General features: G+C 35.3%; 1 protein-coding gene across 1 annotated transcript; it reads right to left on the minus strand.

The window, feature by feature from the left end:
• Positions 1-3,368: 3,368 nt before the first annotated feature.
• On the minus strand, positions 3,369-19,475 carry BPIFC (BPI fold containing family C). The gene is made up of 15 exons (XM_034403054.2): positions 19,309-19,475; positions 18,391-18,502; positions 16,596-16,724; positions 14,567-14,722; positions 13,906-13,969; positions 12,535-12,595; positions 11,859-11,950; positions 11,213-11,392; positions 9,809-9,862; positions 9,542-9,712; positions 8,165-8,232; positions 6,356-6,398; positions 5,359-5,422; positions 4,693-4,769; positions 3,369-4,187 (listed from the first exon to the last, which is right to left on the minus strand). Exons 1-15 carry the CDS (start codon positions 19,409-19,411, stop codon positions 4,146-4,148), a joined length of 1,416 nt encoding a protein of 471 aa, XP_034258945.1. The 5' UTR covers positions 19,412-19,475; the 3' UTR covers positions 3,369-4,145.
• Positions 19,476-20,618: the final 1,143 nt, after the last annotated feature.

The raw sequence follows: 20,618 nt of genomic DNA on the forward strand, positions 1-20,618 counted from the left end.
GAAGCTGCTGCGTCTTTGCTTCCGTGTTTTGCTTCTGTAGTTTTGAAACAGGAGTCAAATAGCTCCTTTTGTTTGTCTATGTCTGTCTGTCTGTCTGTCTCTGCCGTTAGAAACAGCTAAAAGTTGGTGTTTTTGCGTGCTATTTTATATCAGATGAAACAAATGCGGACACGCTCAGGAGAGTGAAATGGGAAAAATGTGGGAATACGCTTTTGAATAAGGAGAAACAGCCAAACCACGACTCTAGGCGTACTTTTCACTTGGAGGTGGCTATCTATAGATACATTAGTTGCTGGAGAATGACATTTAACTCTTAAGATTTCATGGGATATGTGAACATGATAAAAGAATAGAAAAGGTTTACAGGTTTACAGACCCCTCACATCCTGGACATAAACTGTTTCAACTCCTACCCTCAAAACGACGCTATAGAGCACTGCACACCAGAACAACTAGACACAAGTTTTTTTCCCCCAAACGCCATCACTCTGCTAAACAAATAATTCCCTCAACACTGTCAAACTAGTTACTAAGTCTGCATTACTATTAATCTTCTCATTGTTCCTATCACCCATCTCCTCCCACTTATGACTGTGTGACTGTAACCTTGTTGCTTGTATCCTTACGATTTATATTGTTTCCCTATGACTATCATTAAGTGTTATATCTTATGATTCTTGATGAATGTATATTTTCTTTTATGTATGCACCAAGACAAATTCCTTGTGTGTCCAATCACACTTGGCCAATAGAAAATATAGAAGTTTATTGGCCAAGTCTGATTGGACACACAAGAAATTTGTCTTGGTGCATACGCTCTTAGTGTACATAAAAGAAAAGATACATTCGTCAAGAATCAAATGATAGTCATAGGGAAACAGTCAATATAAATCGTAACGATACAAGCAAAAAAGTTACAGTCATACAGTCATTAGTGGAAGGAGATGGGTGATAAAAAAGATACTGTAAATCAGTAATTATTATAATACACTTTTTAGTCTTTAAGGTGCCACGATGCCATATGTTTTTGCTGCAATAGAGATACTACAAACAAAATGAATATTTTTAATAAGGGATGAATTTCAGCCACCAAAATATTTGCTGCATTTGTGGCAATTAAATCTGTATCAATATAATCAGTGCTTCAGAATCAAGGTTTTTTTGATTGATGCTCATATATCCAGCAGTGAAAACTATTTTAGAAGATGAGGCCTGCATGTATTCTGATACCCCGTGGACTGCATCTCTTATCATTCCCAAATTTTGGTGTGAATGTGAATGAAAACATGAGATACCCTCATTAGTTCTTTGATATTTTAAAATTAAAGAGCTGCTCGGGTCTCCAACACAAATCACCCTTTCATGATCGTTGGCCTTGATTTTTGGATTTTTTTTTTAAAAAAAGGAACGTCTGCTTTCCCTTAAGGTAAAGTGTCCATTTTCATGCCATAATTCAAGAAAAAACAAGAAACTAAGCAGTTCTATTGAATCACATAATTAGTGTGTCAATTCCAAGGCAAATTTTGAAGATGTGCAATAGAATCTTTGCTGTTGTTATGCTGTTCTGGTCCACATCTGGTCCATGACTGTCCATCTTACTCTTCTTATGTTGTTGTGAATCCAGATGAAGGAAGGCAGGATAGTGGTGTTGAGTTGAAACTGCAGCTCCCAAATTTAAAACCAGAATTATCTGCTCATTTTGTGAATATCATTGCAAAAGGCTACATATAAGACATGACCAACTCAATTTTATGATGTTTTATGATGATTATTAAAGAACATTGCTGCCTTTAAGCAGTCATTAAGCAAACCATTGTTCACTATGACACAGTTTTGCTGAAAACTGGAGTGCTAATTCTACTGTCATAAAAATTCAGTCATGTGACCACAATTTACTATTCTAGTAAATAGAACTTTGAAAAATGCTTGCTTCAGAGTTTTTACTTAGAGTTGGGGTTTTTTTTCTGGAACGCTGACATACACTGCAAATGGATATAAAAGTGACTTGTGTTGCCAAGTTCCCAAATTGTGGCCACATGAGTTGAGAAGGTGACTGTCAGAAATTCAGATCTGGATTGTAATTTTGAATGGTTGCTAAGTAACCATTGTAAGTCAAGGACTACCTGTAAATAAATTTATAAAAAATAAATAGCAAATTTCATTTTATATTGAAAATAAAATGAAAATTGCAATATATAATGAAATTTGCTACAATTTTCATTATATGTTGCTATATCCCAAATAGACAGTGCAGACAACTGAAGCCACTTAATCTAGGTTTGAAGTGGACCATTTTTGTCCCATAATCCACAGCCATCTTGATTGCATTCCCTTGGAATTATGAGAATCATATCCAGTGGATCTAGAGCAGGGGTGAAATCCAGCAGGTTCTGACAGGGTCTGGAGAACCGGTAGCAGAAATTTTGAGCAGTTTGGAGAACCGGCAGTAGAAATTTTGAGTAGTTCGGAGAACCGGCAAATACCACCTCTGGCTGGCCCCAGAGTGGGGTGGGAATGGAGATTTTGCAATATCCTTTCTCCAGGAGTGAGAGGGAATGGGGATTTTGCAGTATCATTACCTTGGAATGGGGCGGGAATGGAGATTTTGCAGTATCCTTCTCTTGCCATGCCCAACAAGCCACGCCTACCAAGCCACACCACAACACGCCCACCAAGCCACACCCACAGAGCCAGTAGTAAAAAAATTTGGATTTCACCACTGATCTAGAGGATTCCAGTGTAGATCCTATTATAGAATCCATGTTTTTGAACCAGGTCTAATGTTATATATAAAGGTTGTCAAAGCTCCAAATGGGTTTTAATAACTTTTTAAAAAGATATTTTTATCCTGCCTATGTTATTTTTATATATGACTCAAGGCAGTACACACACCTAATAGTTTTTCTTCTCTTTTCCCCACAACAACCACCCTTTGTGTTGGGCTGAGAATGTGACCGGCACAAAGTTATTCAGCTGGCTTTCATGCCTAAGGCGGGGCTAGAACTCAGTCTTCCTGTTTCTAGGCTGAAAAAAAAACCAGATTTGAGGTTTGCCATAGCTTGTAGATTTGGGAAAGAAAGAAAAGAAAGGGAAGGGAAGGAAGGAAGGAAGGAAGGAAGGGAGAAAGAAAGAAAGAAAGAAAGAGAGAGAGAGAGAGAGAGAGAGAGAGAGAGAGAAAGAAAGAAAGAAAGAAAGAAAGAAAGAAAGAAAGAAAGAAAGAAAGAAAGAAAGAAAGAAAGAAAGAAAGAAAGAAAGTTGTATATCTCTTTGCTGACACCCCAATTTTTACAGCCAGGTCTGGTAGTTGTAGCGTTACCATTATCAAACATTTCTCTTACACAGAAATTAGATTCACTCATCGTACTAAATTATATTGTGGTTTCTTTTTAATCTAGTGTGTTGTAACCATATTAAAAAACGTTGGCTAGTTTGAAACCAGTTAACAAATTCAATAAAATATTACATAAGCTTACATGATTTTCTCCACTGCAGGAAGGAAGGAACATAAATAAATAATGGTATTTCTAATACAAAGTTTCTAACAGCTTTGCAAAACTCTCAAATTCTTCAACTTTCTTAATTAAATTGTCGTTTCAGATAATATACTAGAATTAGAAATCTTTTGGCCATATAAAACAGGGATAGGCAATACATAGGAGTAGGACTGGGGACTACAACTCTGCTTCTTGATTTTCTTGAAGGCCACAAGAGGCTCTCAGGTGATACTGTAATGTCTCTGAAAGGCATAGGGAGGGGAATTTCGAGTGTGTGTGTGTGTTAAAGTAGACTTAGAAGCAGGAGACTACTATCTGTGCACTTAATATCACTCCATCTCCTGGCTAAAATCACAATGGTGAAATCTATTGATTTTGTCTTCAAAATTGAGCAGCTCCATTTTGGTGCACTGGGGAAATTCATTACCCATTCCCGATATTTAGTTGTGAGAGTGTTGGATCAATATTTTCACCTTCAGTTTGTTGCTATCTTAAACCAATATACTATGCATTTTTGAACTTCTGGTTGAACTATTAAAAATTTCATCCACCAATTTGCTCACTCACAAATGCATATTGGCTCTTATGCACTTTATGCATCTATAGTAAAAAAAAAAAGTCAACATTTGCTTGGAGATAAAGATTTCCTCGTTATCGTAGGCTTTGAATATCAGTGGAAATCAGCAAGAAACCCTAAGAAGATAAACAAAACATATTTTATTGCAGGTTTATAACAGCTTGATTATTAGAAATCTCACTTCTCACTGTTTTGTGAACTGAATTCTAGAAATAAGGAGCTTATGATTGACAAAAAGAAATAAAAACTGTCATGTCATTGGTATTATGGAGTCACTGTGGGTGAGTTGGGCAGTTGTAAACATTTAATAAATAAATAATATAAATATTTTAGTTACAGAAGTTACAGAAGTACAAATATTTGTGGATAGGTGTTATATGTATGTTTGGTCATAAAGAGGGTGAATAGGACATACTGAAAACTCATTTATTTATTCATATCTCAAATTTGGAGACCACCTATCTCTTTCATGGAGCAAATTCCATGAAACAGCAATTCACTGTATTGGAAGCACATGACAACTTTCTGACAAATATCATCTAATCTAAATATATCATCCTAATCATCTTTTATTTTTCACTCAAGGGATATAAGATAAGAATAGTCATTACCAAATCTTACCTCATAAATTCTAATACTGGGCTTCATAAGAATCATTGGGTCCAAGGCAGGTAGAGGAAACCCATCCTTTAGTTTAACTTAATAAAACATAGAAAAAGAGAGAAAGAAAAAGATTAAAATAGTTATGACTAGAATAGGTTTTGCGATTGCATACATTCCTTAATCTAAAAGCTGAATATGTTGTATATTATTGCTCAAATACAAACATTTTAGCATTTGTTTTATTTTTTATTCTTCAGAAAGTAGTTTATAATTTCTTCAAGAAGTGTAATATTATATTTTAAAGACAGAAAAAGGAGGCATTGAGATGCACAATTTTTTTTGCAGTTGTTATGCTTTGTTTGGATTTCACTGACTTCAGTTGTGAATACAGCATGGACAATTGTAGTGATAGGTAGTATAGTACTGATCACATGAATGGATATAAATCTGAGTTACTGTTGTGCAGGGATAAAAAATCTAAGCTATACAACTCATACATTTTAACTACCAGTCTTAGAAGTTCTTGATTACCCTCTCCACTCTAGTGTTGGATACTTTATTTATGGTCATGCTGGCTAGACTTTACAGGATTATTTATCAGTCTTTAGCCCATTAGAAGCTGTCTTAAAAACAAGTCATTAAAGACAGAGAAATTGAGAGAAAGAAAGAGGAAGCTACACTTACAATTGGCTGCTGGAATTATTCCAGTTCGTAAAATGTAAGACAAGAAATTATCCAGAAGTGAAGCCTGCAATGTAAAACAAAGGTTGACTTTTCCTTAGTAAGAGAACTGGGATGACAGTGTTTAAACAGGATTATTTTTATCAGTATTATCAATGGATGATATTCTAGCAGAAAAGTGACCTGATGCTATATACAGAAGGCAACTTTCTACGTTTGCTAATAATTTCTAATTTAGACTGCAAATTATTTGCTTGCCATTTTTGCAGCCCTTCTCTAAATCCTATACAATGTTATATTTGCACATTATTTTATTTGCATAATTTTATTTAATAAAATTTCTCATAAACTACTATTTGTTGCAATCATTTACCCAGTACTGAAAAAAATTATTTTGAAAATGAAGTATTAACCTCTTATGGAAGAAAATTCAAATTCCCAGGCTGAAGCATGCTGCTGAATCTCAAGAATTGTATAAAATGTCTCTGTGTGTATCTGTCTTTGTGTGTTTGTGTCTCTGTGTGTATGTCAGAAGGACCCTAAAGGTGGAGGATGCTAGAAACAGTTCAGTGAAGAGTGAATATACTCAATAATAATAATACCACAACACTACTTACCTGTAGAAAGATAGAAAATGGAAAACTGTGAAGAGGTACTAAATGCAGAATCTAAGAATGGTAACTGAGTGGTAGAATTCCCCTCAGTCCTTCATCTCACAAATTCCTTTTTCATTTTTTAGATATAAAACACTATAAAGTGAAATAGTTCTCAAGAAAATAATAAGGGAAGGGGCAATTGTCCTGAAATATTATTGGAAAGAAAGTTAAAATTAAAGGAAAAGAAAAAAATTATGGGATCAATAATCAGGACAGCATATTTTATAGAATTTAATAGTTCTCATGAAGAAAATTTAAAAGGTAAAGTAATATACTTTGTAAGCAATTCAGTTCTATCTGCTATAAGTTGCACCTGCTTATTTTTCCTAGAGGCTGACATTTACCTCAAAGAGGCCAACATTGGAATGAGCCAAGGAGCTGTGGAAACTGCAAGAAAGAAAGCATAATGCAGAGATTATTGTACATGACCAAGATAATAATGTCGGTGTGGCATTGCTGATGGGTTATTGGTCTTGAATCAGAAAGATTGGGGTTCAGATTTCTCTCAATGATCTTAATCATTCACACTGGGGCAATCCACACTTCCTGTTTGCTCAGGTGTGAGGGCAACTCACCCATTGTTTCAAGAGAGCGGGCAGAGGTGATATCATTCCTAGCCCACCTCTCCTCCCTCCCTCCCTTCCTCCCCATTAGTAACCTGTTGAAATTCTGGACTTTTAAAATAGATTCAGCAGAGGGAGGATGGCATCTTGTCCCTTCTGTTTTTTTTCAAACAGGGAGGTTCTTACTCCCATGTTTTCGCTGGCTAAAATTGACAAAAGTTTTGTCAAGTTTCCCCTCTGAGCCCCCTGAACTGCTTTTTAAGGGTTTGCAGTGGGATAGTGAAATGTGGGAGATCTTTCTTTCTTTCTTTCTTTCTTTCTTTCTTTCTTTCTTTCTTTCTTTCTTTCTTTCTTTCTTTCTTTCTTTCCTTCCTTCCTTCCTTCCTTCCTTCCTTCCTTCCTTCCTTCCTTTCTTTCTTTCGTTTGTCAAACATGTATGAGATAACAGGAATAAGTATAAATATGGATATGAATACAGGAAATGGGGACAAATAAATGGGCACAGTAGGACAGGATAGAAGGCACGCTGGTGCGCTTATGCATGCCCCTTACAGACCTCTTAGGAATGGGGTGAGGTCAACAGTAAACAGTCTAAGGTTAAAGTTATGGGGGTTTGGCGATATAATCAAAGAGTCAGGTAATGCATTCCAGACGTTGACCACTCTGTTGCTGAAGTTGTATTTTCTGCAATTGAGTTTGGAGTGGTTTACCTTAAGTTTGTATCTATTGTGTGCTCGTGTATTATTGTGGTTGAAGCTGAAGTAGTCATTAACAGGTAGTACATTGTAGCAGATAATTTTGTGTACTATGCTTAGGTCGGAGCATTGGCGGTGTAGTTCTAAGTTGTCCAAGCCCAAAATTTCAAGCCTGGTGGCATAAGGTATTCTGTTGTGAGTCTATCTTTATTTGTTTTTTGTTTATTTGTTTATTTGTTTATTTATTTATTTATTTATTTATATATTTAAAATAAATATTTATTTTTTAAAGTAAATATATTTACTTATTTATGTCTATCTTAAAGACATATCTTTAAGATATGGGTATCAGGGTATAATTGAAGAAAGTTCAGCCTTGTACAGGATGCAAACCATAAGTTCATTTTTTATATACAGTAAAATTTTACCAGTAATTGTATCTTACTGTTAAATTCACAACTGTGCTGTGTACTATCACAATTACTCCAGTGTTCAATAATGATTTTTTGTATGCAGTATTTCCCATCAATACAGCCATACATTCATATCCAATCCCAGAATTTTGAGCCCCTTTCTAAGCAATGGAGTAATCTCATGTGCATTTTCCTTGATAAGAGTTAAAGTAATTCATCATGTTTCAATTTGAAAGAGGAGGTAAAATGTGAGTTGGTCATAATATTCCATGTACATTGCAAAAGCTTCTTTCCTACATTTACATCTTAGATTACTTTCTCTCAACCTGATGTACTCCATTTCACAAATACAGTTCCATAATACAATTGCAGCATGACCTTTTTTATATTTATTTTAAGATGCCATACTTTTAAATACTAGATTAATCAATTTAAATAGCTTTTGGGATACAACGGGTTAAAAACCTAACAAAGGTTTTTACCTGTTCAAGCACAATGTAGTTAGCAACCTCCGGTTAAATATAGTCAAATCTGCATGAGTTCTGGTTGTCTGTGAAAAAGAAAGGTTACTATATTGTAAGTAATTCTTTCACAGTTAGACAGCTGCTGTAATAGTATCTGGGAAAGACCTTGGGATTTGAGGCAAAGTGATGTTGCCTAGAAAATGGTTGGCTAAGAGACACATAGCCCCCTCTAAATACTGGATAGGACAAGAGGCTCTGAAGGGACCCTTTCTAGTTTCTTGGACTGTAAATGAGATGGTTAGAGAATTGCACTTTCAAACAGGTAAGATTGAGGCCTGCCTTACCAGGCAGATCAGACAGGAAACACAATTAGATAAGTTAATTTTACCTTATTGTAAAGCTACGTTAATAGAATCTTGCAACTCTGAAAATTCCTTCCTTCTCTCTAGAGTTCCTGTTGGCTTCCCAATTTACTTTGCTTATTGAATGCTTGCAGGGAGAAAATCAACCAGTCCAAGCCTGCCAGGCAGGTAAGTGGCTGCTGTCGGGTGGGAGAGGAAATGAAAATGTGTGTGGTTTGTGCTGGTTAGGAGGAAGGATATGTGAGAGAATGCATGAGAGGTGCCATGTGGGTCAGGAAAGATATACAGGTGTGCACAAGAGATTCCAAGTGGGTTGGTTTGGACAAATGAGGAGGATGACATGAGTCAGGAAATGTGCACAGAGATGCATGAGAGGTACCATGCCGGTGGGATAGGGCATGCAAGGGGGGAGGCGGGGGGGGACTCCAGGGGGAAAGCATGGGCTGGAAAGGATGCATAAGGATACATAAGAGGTGCACATAGATTGGAGAAGATGCATGGAGGACAGAAGAGAATGCACATAGGTCCCTTCCCTTCCCTTCTGCTGCTCCCAGGTAGAGTAGGGACTGAGAAATTGCAAGAGTGGCTGGGAAATTGTCACAGAACGGAATATTGATACTGAGGATCATGTGACTGCAGCAGCAGCCTGGCAATTGAAGCAGCCAAACTTTCTCAAATTCCATTTTATTTTATTTGGAGATGTAAAATGAAAACAATTGCTATGAATAACATGTACTTTTTCAGTGACTTTCGAATAATATAGGCAGAAGTAAACCAGTTGTTTTGAACTTTAACTTTCATCAGGGTGAATGAGGCAAAATACTGTAGTTCTAATCTAAAACATCTGGGTTACCTATAACCTGTCCTTAGAATACAGTTAGATTTGAGATGGATTAGGGAACTATTTTATAGCCAACATCTAAGCACTGAGGCTCTTAACAGTCTAAGTAAGATGAAAAATTTGCAGGATGGCTCATAACTTCACATATTCCTACAAACAGGTCTAGAGAGAATTGGATATTGTAAGACTTACTATGTTCAAGGTGAACATGGATTGGGTGGTTGAGTTTGGCATCTTTGCCAATACTTCCATAGAAGCAGAAAACTTCAGGATGGATTTATTGTCATACAGACTAATCACAGGTGCATCAGTGATTCTTATGTTCATAATTACTGGAAGTGGCTTTGCATGAATATGAGAAATCTGTGGAGTTTAAAAGTAGAGACCAAGTTTCAGGAAAATTAAAACAGAGTTTTAAAAATGCAAACAGAAAGTTTCGAAGAAATAAAAAACACTTACAGTGGGAATGATGCTCTCCAATGTATCTGTGGTTAACTTGAAATAAGAAGAAAGCTGTAAAATGAAATGACATGTTAGGTTATCTTACAAAAATCGTGTGCCTTTATATGGGCTTAATTATCTGGAGAGACAATGGTCTCCTTTTCATCTAATGTGTTCCAACAGAGGCTAGACAGGTCAATTATTTATCGGGGTCTTTAATTTAGCTCCCTAAATGCATTTCTCCCATTGTTCCCTAAATGCATGTTTTTCAAAAGAATGTACTGATTCAATTTTCTTACTAGCAAATAGAGTTTGCTAAACCTTTGTTCAGAAAGACTTCTGTTTAATAGAAGCTTTTAGTACATATGATAGCCATAAGCAAATTAAGCCTGCAGAATATTATTTCTATTTCTATTTCCACTTGGAGATGGAAAATGTAATTAGCACGGAAAATGGGGTGGGGGGGGGGACAGGGAGAGAAAGATGGATGAACAAAGATGAATTTGGAGAGCACCTTGTGTATAACTCCCAGATTTTTAGCTGTTTTTAAATTAAACCCAGAAATATTAAAGTATAGGAGTTATTAAATAGTTCTGTACTAAAGGTTCCACAAATGAAAGCAAGTCATTAGATCCCACCCCAACCTCAAGATATTACTAAAGATTAAAGCTTGATGCCATTTGGAATTCCTTTGAACATCAGCCAGGAGGTGCTGTATGAGCTGTCATCTGATAGAGTACACTTATAAATAAATAGATGTGTTGCAATTGCAATTTCCAGGATCCCTATGTTTCAGAATGTAGTTGTCAAAGAAAAAATTCCAGAGGGCTAATAGAGTATGTTCATACAAAGCCAAGAGATCAGATAGATGTGATGGAAAAAATGGCTCATATTACTAAGAACAGTTTGCAACTCCTAGAGGCCTTTCTAGGAATGCTCCAGTTTTCCATGACAAATCCCTTCTTCAGCCAGTTCTCTTTGGCAAGATGAAGTCCTTCTCTTCATTAATTCCTATCTCATGCAGCCTTATGAACTGTTGACCTTAAGTACTGTCCACCCAATCTTGAGTAGACAGAAACTATAGCTATATGATATTTGGTATCCCTGCCAATCCCTAACTTGCTTCTCTTGCCTTTGTTCCCAGTTACTTTCAGGCTCCAATTTGAACAAGGACAAACATTCTGCTCCAGCCCCAGCATTGTTCAGGACAATTGAAGTCTCACTCACTCATGAGCTGGAGAGGGGATGAAGGCAATGCCAGAAAGCAGGCTTCACATGGAGATGTTTGTATCATGATTAGTTGCAAGTGGAGAAAGGCCCATAGTAAACTATGTCAAGGAGAAGGCTGGGCTTCGGCAGGATTTTAAATGGTAGAATAATACATAGCATCCCTTTCTTTAAAACATAGCGTTTTGCACTTACCATTTCCTCTTGCTCAGCAGAGATAGTAAAAGCACCAGAAGTGAAGTAAGCCAGTGAAGCAGACTGCAAGAGATATTCTGAGATTCCTATATAGAACATAGAGTTGTTCTCATTCAGAAGAACAAAGGGAGTTGGCTTGAAGGGGGGCTCTGTGATTTCTTCCACTGGATAGACTGTTCCCTGAAAAGGATTTCAGAAATGATAAGATATCATAGACTGCAAACTTTGGCCTTTAAAACAGTTTTCAGGGAACCAGATCATTGAAATGCATCCTTGAAATTAAGAGCATAAGACATACTGTATGGCCAGAGCAATGAGTACAGTTCTAGAACCCTAAACATGGGAAACTCAAAAGTCAAACTTTTTTTTAAAAAAAAAATTAAAAATAAACTGTGATTTAAAGCAATGCAATAGATGTCCCTGAAATCTTGGACTACTTCGGCTTCACAACTGTTGCCACTGGCTAGAGTAGGAAATCATAGGTGCAGCAAAAATAGCACTAGTTAATATATTTAAATACCTCTTTGATATGGTTTGCCATCAAAGTTATTGTTGAGGCAAAATGATGCTTATTCCTTCAAGTGAATAACAGACATATCATAATGCAATTTCAGAAAATGTACATTATAAATATGTTAGACTTTACCTTTAAATCCAAGTTAATTGATGATTCCAAGATAGTTGAAGAGTTTATCAGGGAATAGTCTATTACTGCAAAGTTACCAACCTGAGCTTGGACTGTTGGGATATGGGATAAAATTGTCAGGATTAGATAACGATGCTTAGTGACAATAGTCAAGATGTAAACTAGTCCTGATAATGATTTTTTTTTTTTTTACAAAAGTAATGGTACTAGTACAGGAGACTGCTTGAATAGTTACATAAATATTGTAAAGCTATATTTTCAACATAACCGTAAGCATCTTTACTTAAGTATAAGTTTGCAAAAATTATATATTTCTGCCATATAAGTTCATTTAGCATCAACTATAATTTTGATTATAATTTTGATGAGACTGCATCCTCCAGAATGTTCTACCAGAACAAGCCATCTCTCATTCACCATCTAACTGATTTTTCTGTGCATTGAAGCAGGCTGCACTAGATCTGGGTGTCCATTCTGACTCCTCAATTTTATGATTCTATAAAACAAGCACCAAAATTATTATATTTTTAATTATACAAAAGTATCATTCTAGCCATCATTTTTATTTTCAGAAACTCAACAATAGCATTGGTGAAACTACTAGAAGTGGAAGGTTTCATAAAAAACTACCATAAAATCATTAGCTCATTTTGCCAAAACCACCCAGAAAATATACCTGGATATTGGCTGAAGTCTTTATTAATCTTTTGGATCACAAAATTCACTTGCGGACACAACTATAGGAATGCAAGCAAAAATTATTATTCTAGTCAATGTTTACTTATATGTTAGTAATAAGATATTCCGAAGACTTCATAAGTCTATATTATCTATACTTATATCTTGCTTTATCCTGTATTTGAAGAATAGTGATTTTAAAAATCCATACATAATTGAATACAGTAGATTTGTTGTAATCAGTTAAATACATAACTGGTACTATAGATCTCACTCTAAATGCTTTATCCTTGTCAATGAAATCTATAGAAATAAAGCAAAACAGAATGTTTCTTTAAAAATACCCAAGCACGGCCCCAGATATCTTTCAAAAGGAAGCTCGCTCTATAATTCTAGACAATCTAAAGGCTGCTTTAGTGAGCTGAATACATTCATTCATTGAATGCCCCACTATACAGAGAGACTTTATTTAAGCAGAGAATATAATGTACAACAGCAATCCATAAATCAAAAATGATAATGATTCTGATGATTATGGAGCTGAACAATAAATATCCCAAATGAGATATTTAGAATATTTCAAGTGATTTATTTTGAATGTCTGACCTCATCTTCTGATATAATATATATGTGATGAAAATGAAGACAAGAAAATATTTGCTATAGATGTTTTAAATAAATAACAACATGTACAGTAATTTGAACTAATTTCTAAGCCACTGATGGGTTCTTATCTTCCTGTTCTACTATCTGATCCGAGCAAAATAAATCATGCCTATTTTTTTTATACACGCACAAACAATGTACATATAAATATAAATCCTATTTATTCAAATGAACATTAAACAGCCTTATGAAAGCATTCATTGCCACATTAAACTACTTTTTATAGTTTTTAATGGGTTAATTTTGAAAATGTCTTTGTGGTAATTTGTTCACATAAATGGTACACAACTTGCAAACTGCAAAATACTCAGGGGTGAAATCCAGTAGGTTCTGACAGATTCTGGACAACCGGTAGCAGAAATTTTGAGTAGTTCGGAGAACCAGCAAATACCACCTCTGGCTGGCCCCAGATTGGGGTCGGAATGGAGATTTTGCAGTATCCTTCCCCTGGAGTAGGATGGGAATGGAGATTTTGCAATATTCTTCCCCTGCCACACCTACCAAGCCACGCCCACCAAGCCACACCACGCCCACCAAGCCACACCAACAGAACTGGCAGTAAAAAAATTTGGATTTCACCACTGAAAATACTTATAACATTTTTGCATGTATTAAGGCTTTTGTTATTTATTTTAATAAACACATTTTTAGAAGAAATTGGATGTAGGAAGGGAACATTATGAAATAAATCCTTGTGGCTTACATTTGTGGCCAGCATGCTACACAGAGATTTTACCAGAGAAGCAGTAGAATATGTATACAACCATCTGAAAAAAAGCAAAAATATTGTTAATTGTGTTAATTAAATTTTCTGTGCGTGCATCTATTATATGGGAAAATTGATCAAAGCTAGATGTTTAAACAATTCTGGATTTTTTAAACTGATCCCCGTATTTTAGGTGGGGGGGGAGCAGCTGTAATGTTCTTGAACATGATTGAATCATAACTGAAGTCCTGTGTCAGTTTTCTACTAAATGTTTCCCAATTTTTACTTAGAATATTTATTGCAAATAAATCTGAAGGTTTTTTTTAGTGAAAAACTGCTGGCATATGTACGAGTTTGAAGCTATGACTTATATTTCCTGATACTTATTAAAATCATTAGACATATTTTTCCTTCTTAATCAAATGAATCTCCTGTATTTGTTCAATCAATTATGCTGAACTATCAGAAGTGAGTTTCAGAAATTTACAGTAATTGCTAGGCTTGCTTTCTGTAGTATTATGGAATATATTATTTGTATTATTTGTAATGGTAAAAGCTACACATACCAGTGTTTAAAAACTGATAATCAAACTGTTTTAGGGATCCTACGGTCAATACTTGCAAGTATATTTTTTAATTAGAACATTTTCCACTGTACCTATAAGATTGATTCAATTTGATGTCCATATCATCTACATCTGCTTTACAGCTGTCAAGCGACAATTTTAAATGACCGAATACATTCTGAGACACGTTTACAATTGCTGTGAGATTTACTCCTGAAATGAAGACAGCCGCACTTCCAGAATCTTTGCTGTGGACAGTAAAACAACAAATGTTCATTTTATCCTCTTGTTCTCAAGAAAATGCCAAGATTGCTATAGACTTACATAACAAAATAACCTCTAAGATTAAACATAAACATATAATATATAATATATATGACTAATAAAATAAAAAATACATGTTTCTATAAGAATAACAGATCTAATCATCGAAAATTAAAAGTTCATTTTTATTTTTCTTAAACAGGGAATTCAAAAATGATCTCCAAATAGAAACAAAGCAAGATAAGGGTTTGTCTTTCATCAAAGTAGTCAGTTTTGTCATCTCTGCCAGTTCCATTAATTCCACAATCCACTCTTCAGTTGTGGGAATTTGTATATCTTTCCACTTCTGATTGCTTAAATTTTATATTTTCATATGATGTTTCTGCTTTTTTGTTTTAACCTTAGACTAAGGGGTTACTTTATTATATATTTCAGTATCTATACTGAAGAAAGTCAGAAATCAACTTTTTCTTTTTAATTTTCTTGTTGTTTTTTAACTTCTTTCGCTTTGTCCTCCCATTTTTCCTTTTATTTTATATTTTATTTCTCTTTGAAATTTAATAAAGTTAATAAAAAAAATAAAATGCCAGGAAAGCTTATGCTGAAGAACACATGAAGATGGGTTCTTTTTAGCAAGCAACATAGCTATTTTTTTTTCAAAGCCTGCCTTTCAGATGCATCACATTACAACTTCAGCCATTTCTTGTTGACATCTCTGGATAGTACTAAATTATGGAAAGTTGATGCAAAATCTAAGCTATGCCTAAATACACCAGAAACACCTACCAGAAAAGCAACTCACCTACTCAAAAGAATGTACAGGTAGTCCTCAATTTATGACCACAATTGAGCCCAAAATTTCTGTTGCTAAGTGAGTTTTGCTCCATTTTACAACCTTTCTTGCCACAATTGTTAAGTGAATCACTGCAGTTGTTAAAGTTAGTAACCCAATTTTTAAGTGAATCTGGATTCACCATTGACTTTGCCTGTCAGAAGGTGGCAGAAGGTGATCACATGACCCTGGGACATTGTAAGTGTCATAAATATGAGACAATTGCCAAGCATCTGAATTTTGATCACGTGACTATAGAGATGTTGCAATGATCATAAGTGTGAAAAATGGCCATAAGTCACTTTTTTCAGTGCCGTTTTAACTTTGAATGGTCACTAAAGAAACTGTTGTAAATTGAGGACAACCTGCAACCTCCTGAGATTTATTCAGTGGGTAAATATCTGCATTCTTACAAAGTTGGTTCTATTTTAGGCAGAATAAGATCATTGTTAGGTTGATGCTGAGGGCAGCAGGATGCAGCTGCTCCCCTTAACTGCTTGTTCTCCTTACTTCCTGAATCTCCCTATTTTCTATGTCAGCCAGGATAAAAGTATCTTTTTAATTAATCCAGGGTTTCCAATTTAGAAGTTGGAGTTTTTAAGGCTTAAATATGTCTAAATATGTATTTCTTCAAGAGGCAGACTGTCTTATCTTGCAAGAAGGCAGAAGTTTTTATCCCTTTGCAACACCCTTCTTCGAACTCAAGATGAAGCACATAAACCTAGTTTTTAAAAAATTATTTTGCAATACTGGTGAATTTTTAAAATTAAAATATAATCATGCCTTTGTGGTTGTCTAGTACGTTCACGGTACTTTCACCATTCTGCCTTGACAATGTCCCTCCTGTCTTGATTCAAACAGCCACTTTGGGGAACATTTTTTGATAGGACCACAATGGAATAAAAGACTTGCATTTCCACCTCCTCCTCCTGGGACTGTTATTTGTGCTTTATAAAATGTGTGCAAGCATTTGAATTTGTAAAGCTGACACGGTATTAATGTCTTGCCTTCATTATTCCACTTACAATAGCCAGGTCTCCACGCTCCAATCTGCAGTAGCTATTGCTGAAGCATTTTCAACTAATAGTTTAATTCCAGTGCCAGAGATGAGCGACAAGGATGTATTGGGCAACTCCATGTTATCAATTCTTATCCTGTCAAACACCAAAATTATGTTAGCTTGATTTAAACCACAATCCATGAAAATAGGTAAGGCTAGCAGGAATAGTATAACTCACCATCCAATTTCTGGTGAAACACTAAGCACCTACAGATTTTGTATCATGCACTTGTATCTGTTTTTCCTAGTATCGCAGAACTCAGTGGACTCTACATGTGATTTCTTTTTAGAAGACACTAACCAAACTACATTTATTTATTTAATCTATATATATAAAAACCAAATACCACAGACTATCATGAAATCTCCAGAATGGTAAAACTTACAAACTTGAAATTTGGCATGTATGTTCCTCTTGGCTTCTAGGTTTCGCTAAGAAAGGATGGTCATTTCAAAATGACCATAAGATCATTAGTATTTCATATACAGTATTATATTCACATGCTCTGATGCTAAGGAGTTAGATGTTCTACTCCCTCTCCCCACCTGAAAGGAACTGCTACCCCTTCGCTAAACCAGGCGTGGGCATGGCCATCACATGACTCATCCGGCCTGCGGGTTGGGACATTCTATTCCTCCTCTGTTCCAACTGCCAGTTGCCTTATTCTACATTAAGTTTCAGGCTTTAAGTGTCAATTTATCACACCAATCACATAGTTTTGTAGCGAAGCACGGGCGTCCAGCTATTTTGTTATATTTGTATTCTGCCAAGCTTAGAAAATGGCTTTGGGCGACTTGCCCTATAACTGCATACAACAAAGATAAAGATAACACACTTTTTTTCATAGTATCACAAATGAATAGCTAAATATCTATTGAAATTCTAAACTGTCCAGGTCATGCTTGTCCCAAAGGTGTTTTTCAAAAGGCAACTGGACTTTCCTGTTCAGGTGATGAGTGTCCTGGAGTCCTGTTCATGTGATGGGTGATTTGCTGACCACAAGAGCAAGAAAGAACACCAAGAAAGCCAAGTTGCCTTTTGAAAAACACCTCTGGGTCACAGTATCACAGGTAAGATGCTGACTATTCAAATCCCCAAAAAAACTTGGTCTCAAGTTTCCAGACAACCAGTTATAATTCAACCAGGATATTTAAAAAGAATGCTGCCCCAGGGGACCTATCACTTGATAGTTTTTCTTGTATATTTTTAAGCAGTTGGGCATATTTGTGTAAGAGAATAGCTAGGCCTTCTGTGTTCAGTGCCTGAATATATATCTCTGTGTTGTTGAAAGCAAAGCTGTGTTTGCTCAGTTAGTGACTCAAACCAGTTGAATCTTCTACCATCCTTTGAGATTACCAGCTTAATTTTATACAGATTAAAAATGGCTGTTGAAACTTGCCCATAATAGAACGATAAGAGAGGCACATTACTAAATTGGGCTATATGAAACATTAATCAGAAACTGGGAGATGGCTACAAGATAGCCATACCAGTTAATCTCTTCAATTGGAAACCAGATTCCAATAAGTGCAGAAAGAATACCTACATTTATTCACCCATTTCAAAACTAAAGCTGGACAAAAAAAGGAATCAAATGGGTTTTCTGGGTGTAGTAAAGAACTGGAACTTTGAGAAATCTGTATTAAAACAGTGCTTGCTCATAGACAGAGTTGTGAAATTAATGAGGGGGAAAGAAAACCATTGGAAGTACTTAACACCGAGCTATACTAAAGGGCCCTGTTATGAAAATATTTCTTACTTTGAAATTGTGTAATTGAGTGCAAAAAACCAATATGTAGATTCTCCATTCCAATCTTCAAATGTCTTTCCTTTTAATTTCTGCTTCAGAAGCTCTACTCCAAATTGATTACCTATAAGCATACAACATATATGTTCACTGAAATAGTAATTTATAGAAATGTGTGTTACTTCTTACTCTGCTTCTATGTTTTTATCAGCCTGGAGTGGTTGCTAGGAATGACTTATTGCATTTTAAGTTACTAAAATATTTTGAAAATGCTTTGGTCCATCCTATGCAAAATGCTATTAAAGATCTCCTAATAGTGATTGGCGGCCATGCATTATTTTATTACTGAATAATATAATGACACAAAAGTTTGGATAGTGGATACTGCAGTATTGCAGTGGAGAAAATCACAAAATACAGAGGTTTACAAGGAAAAGTAAACAACTGTGGCAAATGAAAGCAGAGAGAGTATTAATAGTAATAGGTGGTTTGGGTGCAATCCCAAAACAGTGGAGGGCCACTTATTAAAATTATATGCTGCCAATTTCACCAAGGTTAAATCAACCACTTGAACACCATCACTAATGGCAAAATCACCATCAATCAATTGCAAAAGGCAGCTTTACTTGCTGCAATTATATCTTTAAATAACATCTACCTACCCCACATCTTTGGAAAGGACTCAATAGGTGGATAAAAATGCCAAATCCAGCCTAACATCTGGCTGATTGTGTAACCAATTATGATATCCCACATTTCTTGTAAGAACTCAGAGGAAATCTTAATGGGAAGATACATTATTTAACAATGTTAACTGGTACAATCAGGGTTGGCATTTGGTTCAACATCTTGATTAAATGTCCTCTGGTGCACTCATTCTTCTGAAGGTTACAACATAGCCATAATTCCAAATATTTTTTCCATACTCACCATAGTCCAACGCTTTTTGTGTAATTTTCACCTTGATTCCTGGGTTAGCCTCAAGAAGCAGAATGAATAAGCCCAAGATAAGGAAGGTGATAGAAACTTTCATTCTCTTTCTTCTCCTCTTCCTCCCTTTTTTGACAGAAATGTATAAAGATAAATTAATTTTAAAAATTTGGTGACTAAATACATACTGTTTAAGTATCTGACCACACTTGTTTAATTTTTTTTCCAGAGAGAAAGAAACCCTCCAGCCTTAAAACTTAGCACCTTGATCATGAAAAAACAATTATAAAGATGTGTGAAGACATTCTGCATATTCTCAGAATCTCATTTTTCTTTATATATATGAGAACTGAACTTTGTTTCAGTTTCAGTTTCAGTTTATTTAGTTTTATATACCACCCTACTCCCGAAGGACTCAGGACGGTGAACAAGATAAAACACATACAATACAAAATTAAAAAAAACAATTTAAAACGTATTAAATAAATTTGGCCCATACTAATTAAAATACCCCTGTTTTTAAAAACAAATTAAAATTAAACAATTAAAAAGCGTTAAGCCATTGGCAATATTTAATATTGGCAATATTAAATCTTCCTTCATTTCTAATGTTGTTGATCATTGTGAACAATTTCATTTTTCTTATGACACTTTGCATACAGTGAACTGGAATCAGTGAACACATTCTAATTTAGATTAGGTTGAAGTTAAACTTCTCACAAAAATTAGGAGTAAAATTATGCCCAATAGTGAATAGGCAAACTGACTTCCTTTCTAATGAAAATAAAGCTGACTGCTTTGATTGTTGACAGTCAGTTGTAATTTAATTGAAGCAAGCCTTTATCAAACTTTGCTCAATATTATGCTGACAAGAGTCTTTCGTGTTCAATAAAACTTACTCTCAGGTTAACATGCATCAAAACAGGTTTATTATTATAACTTCACATTTTGAGGGAATTAATACCACAATATCATCTTCTGCTGATCAAATAACTACAGGGCAAAGAAGTAAATATCCTTGTCCTAGAACTTCAGTTTGAAGTTCGAAACTTTTGAGCTGAGCTATGCTACCAGATCTGGGCCATGCAAACCTAGTTGACAGTTAGTTAGCAATAAGAAGATACAGAAAAGTCTAAACTCACAAATCCCTTGGTGTTTGCTGTATGTGTAACTCCTAAACCCTTGTCTATAGGTATAAGGGTTTACACTATACACCTGTATAATATCCCTTTAACATAGTATTAATCCATTACCTCTCTCACTGGAAGACTTATAAAGTCTCATAGCCTTTCCCATTAAACATGGGGCAA

The sequence above is a fragment of the Pantherophis guttatus genome, chromosome 7 (genome assembly GCF_059756535.1).
Source record: "Pantherophis guttatus breed Tessera chromosome 7, ASM5975653v1, whole genome shotgun sequence".
Taxonomy (NCBI): domain Eukaryota; kingdom Metazoa; phylum Chordata; class Lepidosauria; order Squamata; family Colubridae; genus Pantherophis; species Pantherophis guttatus.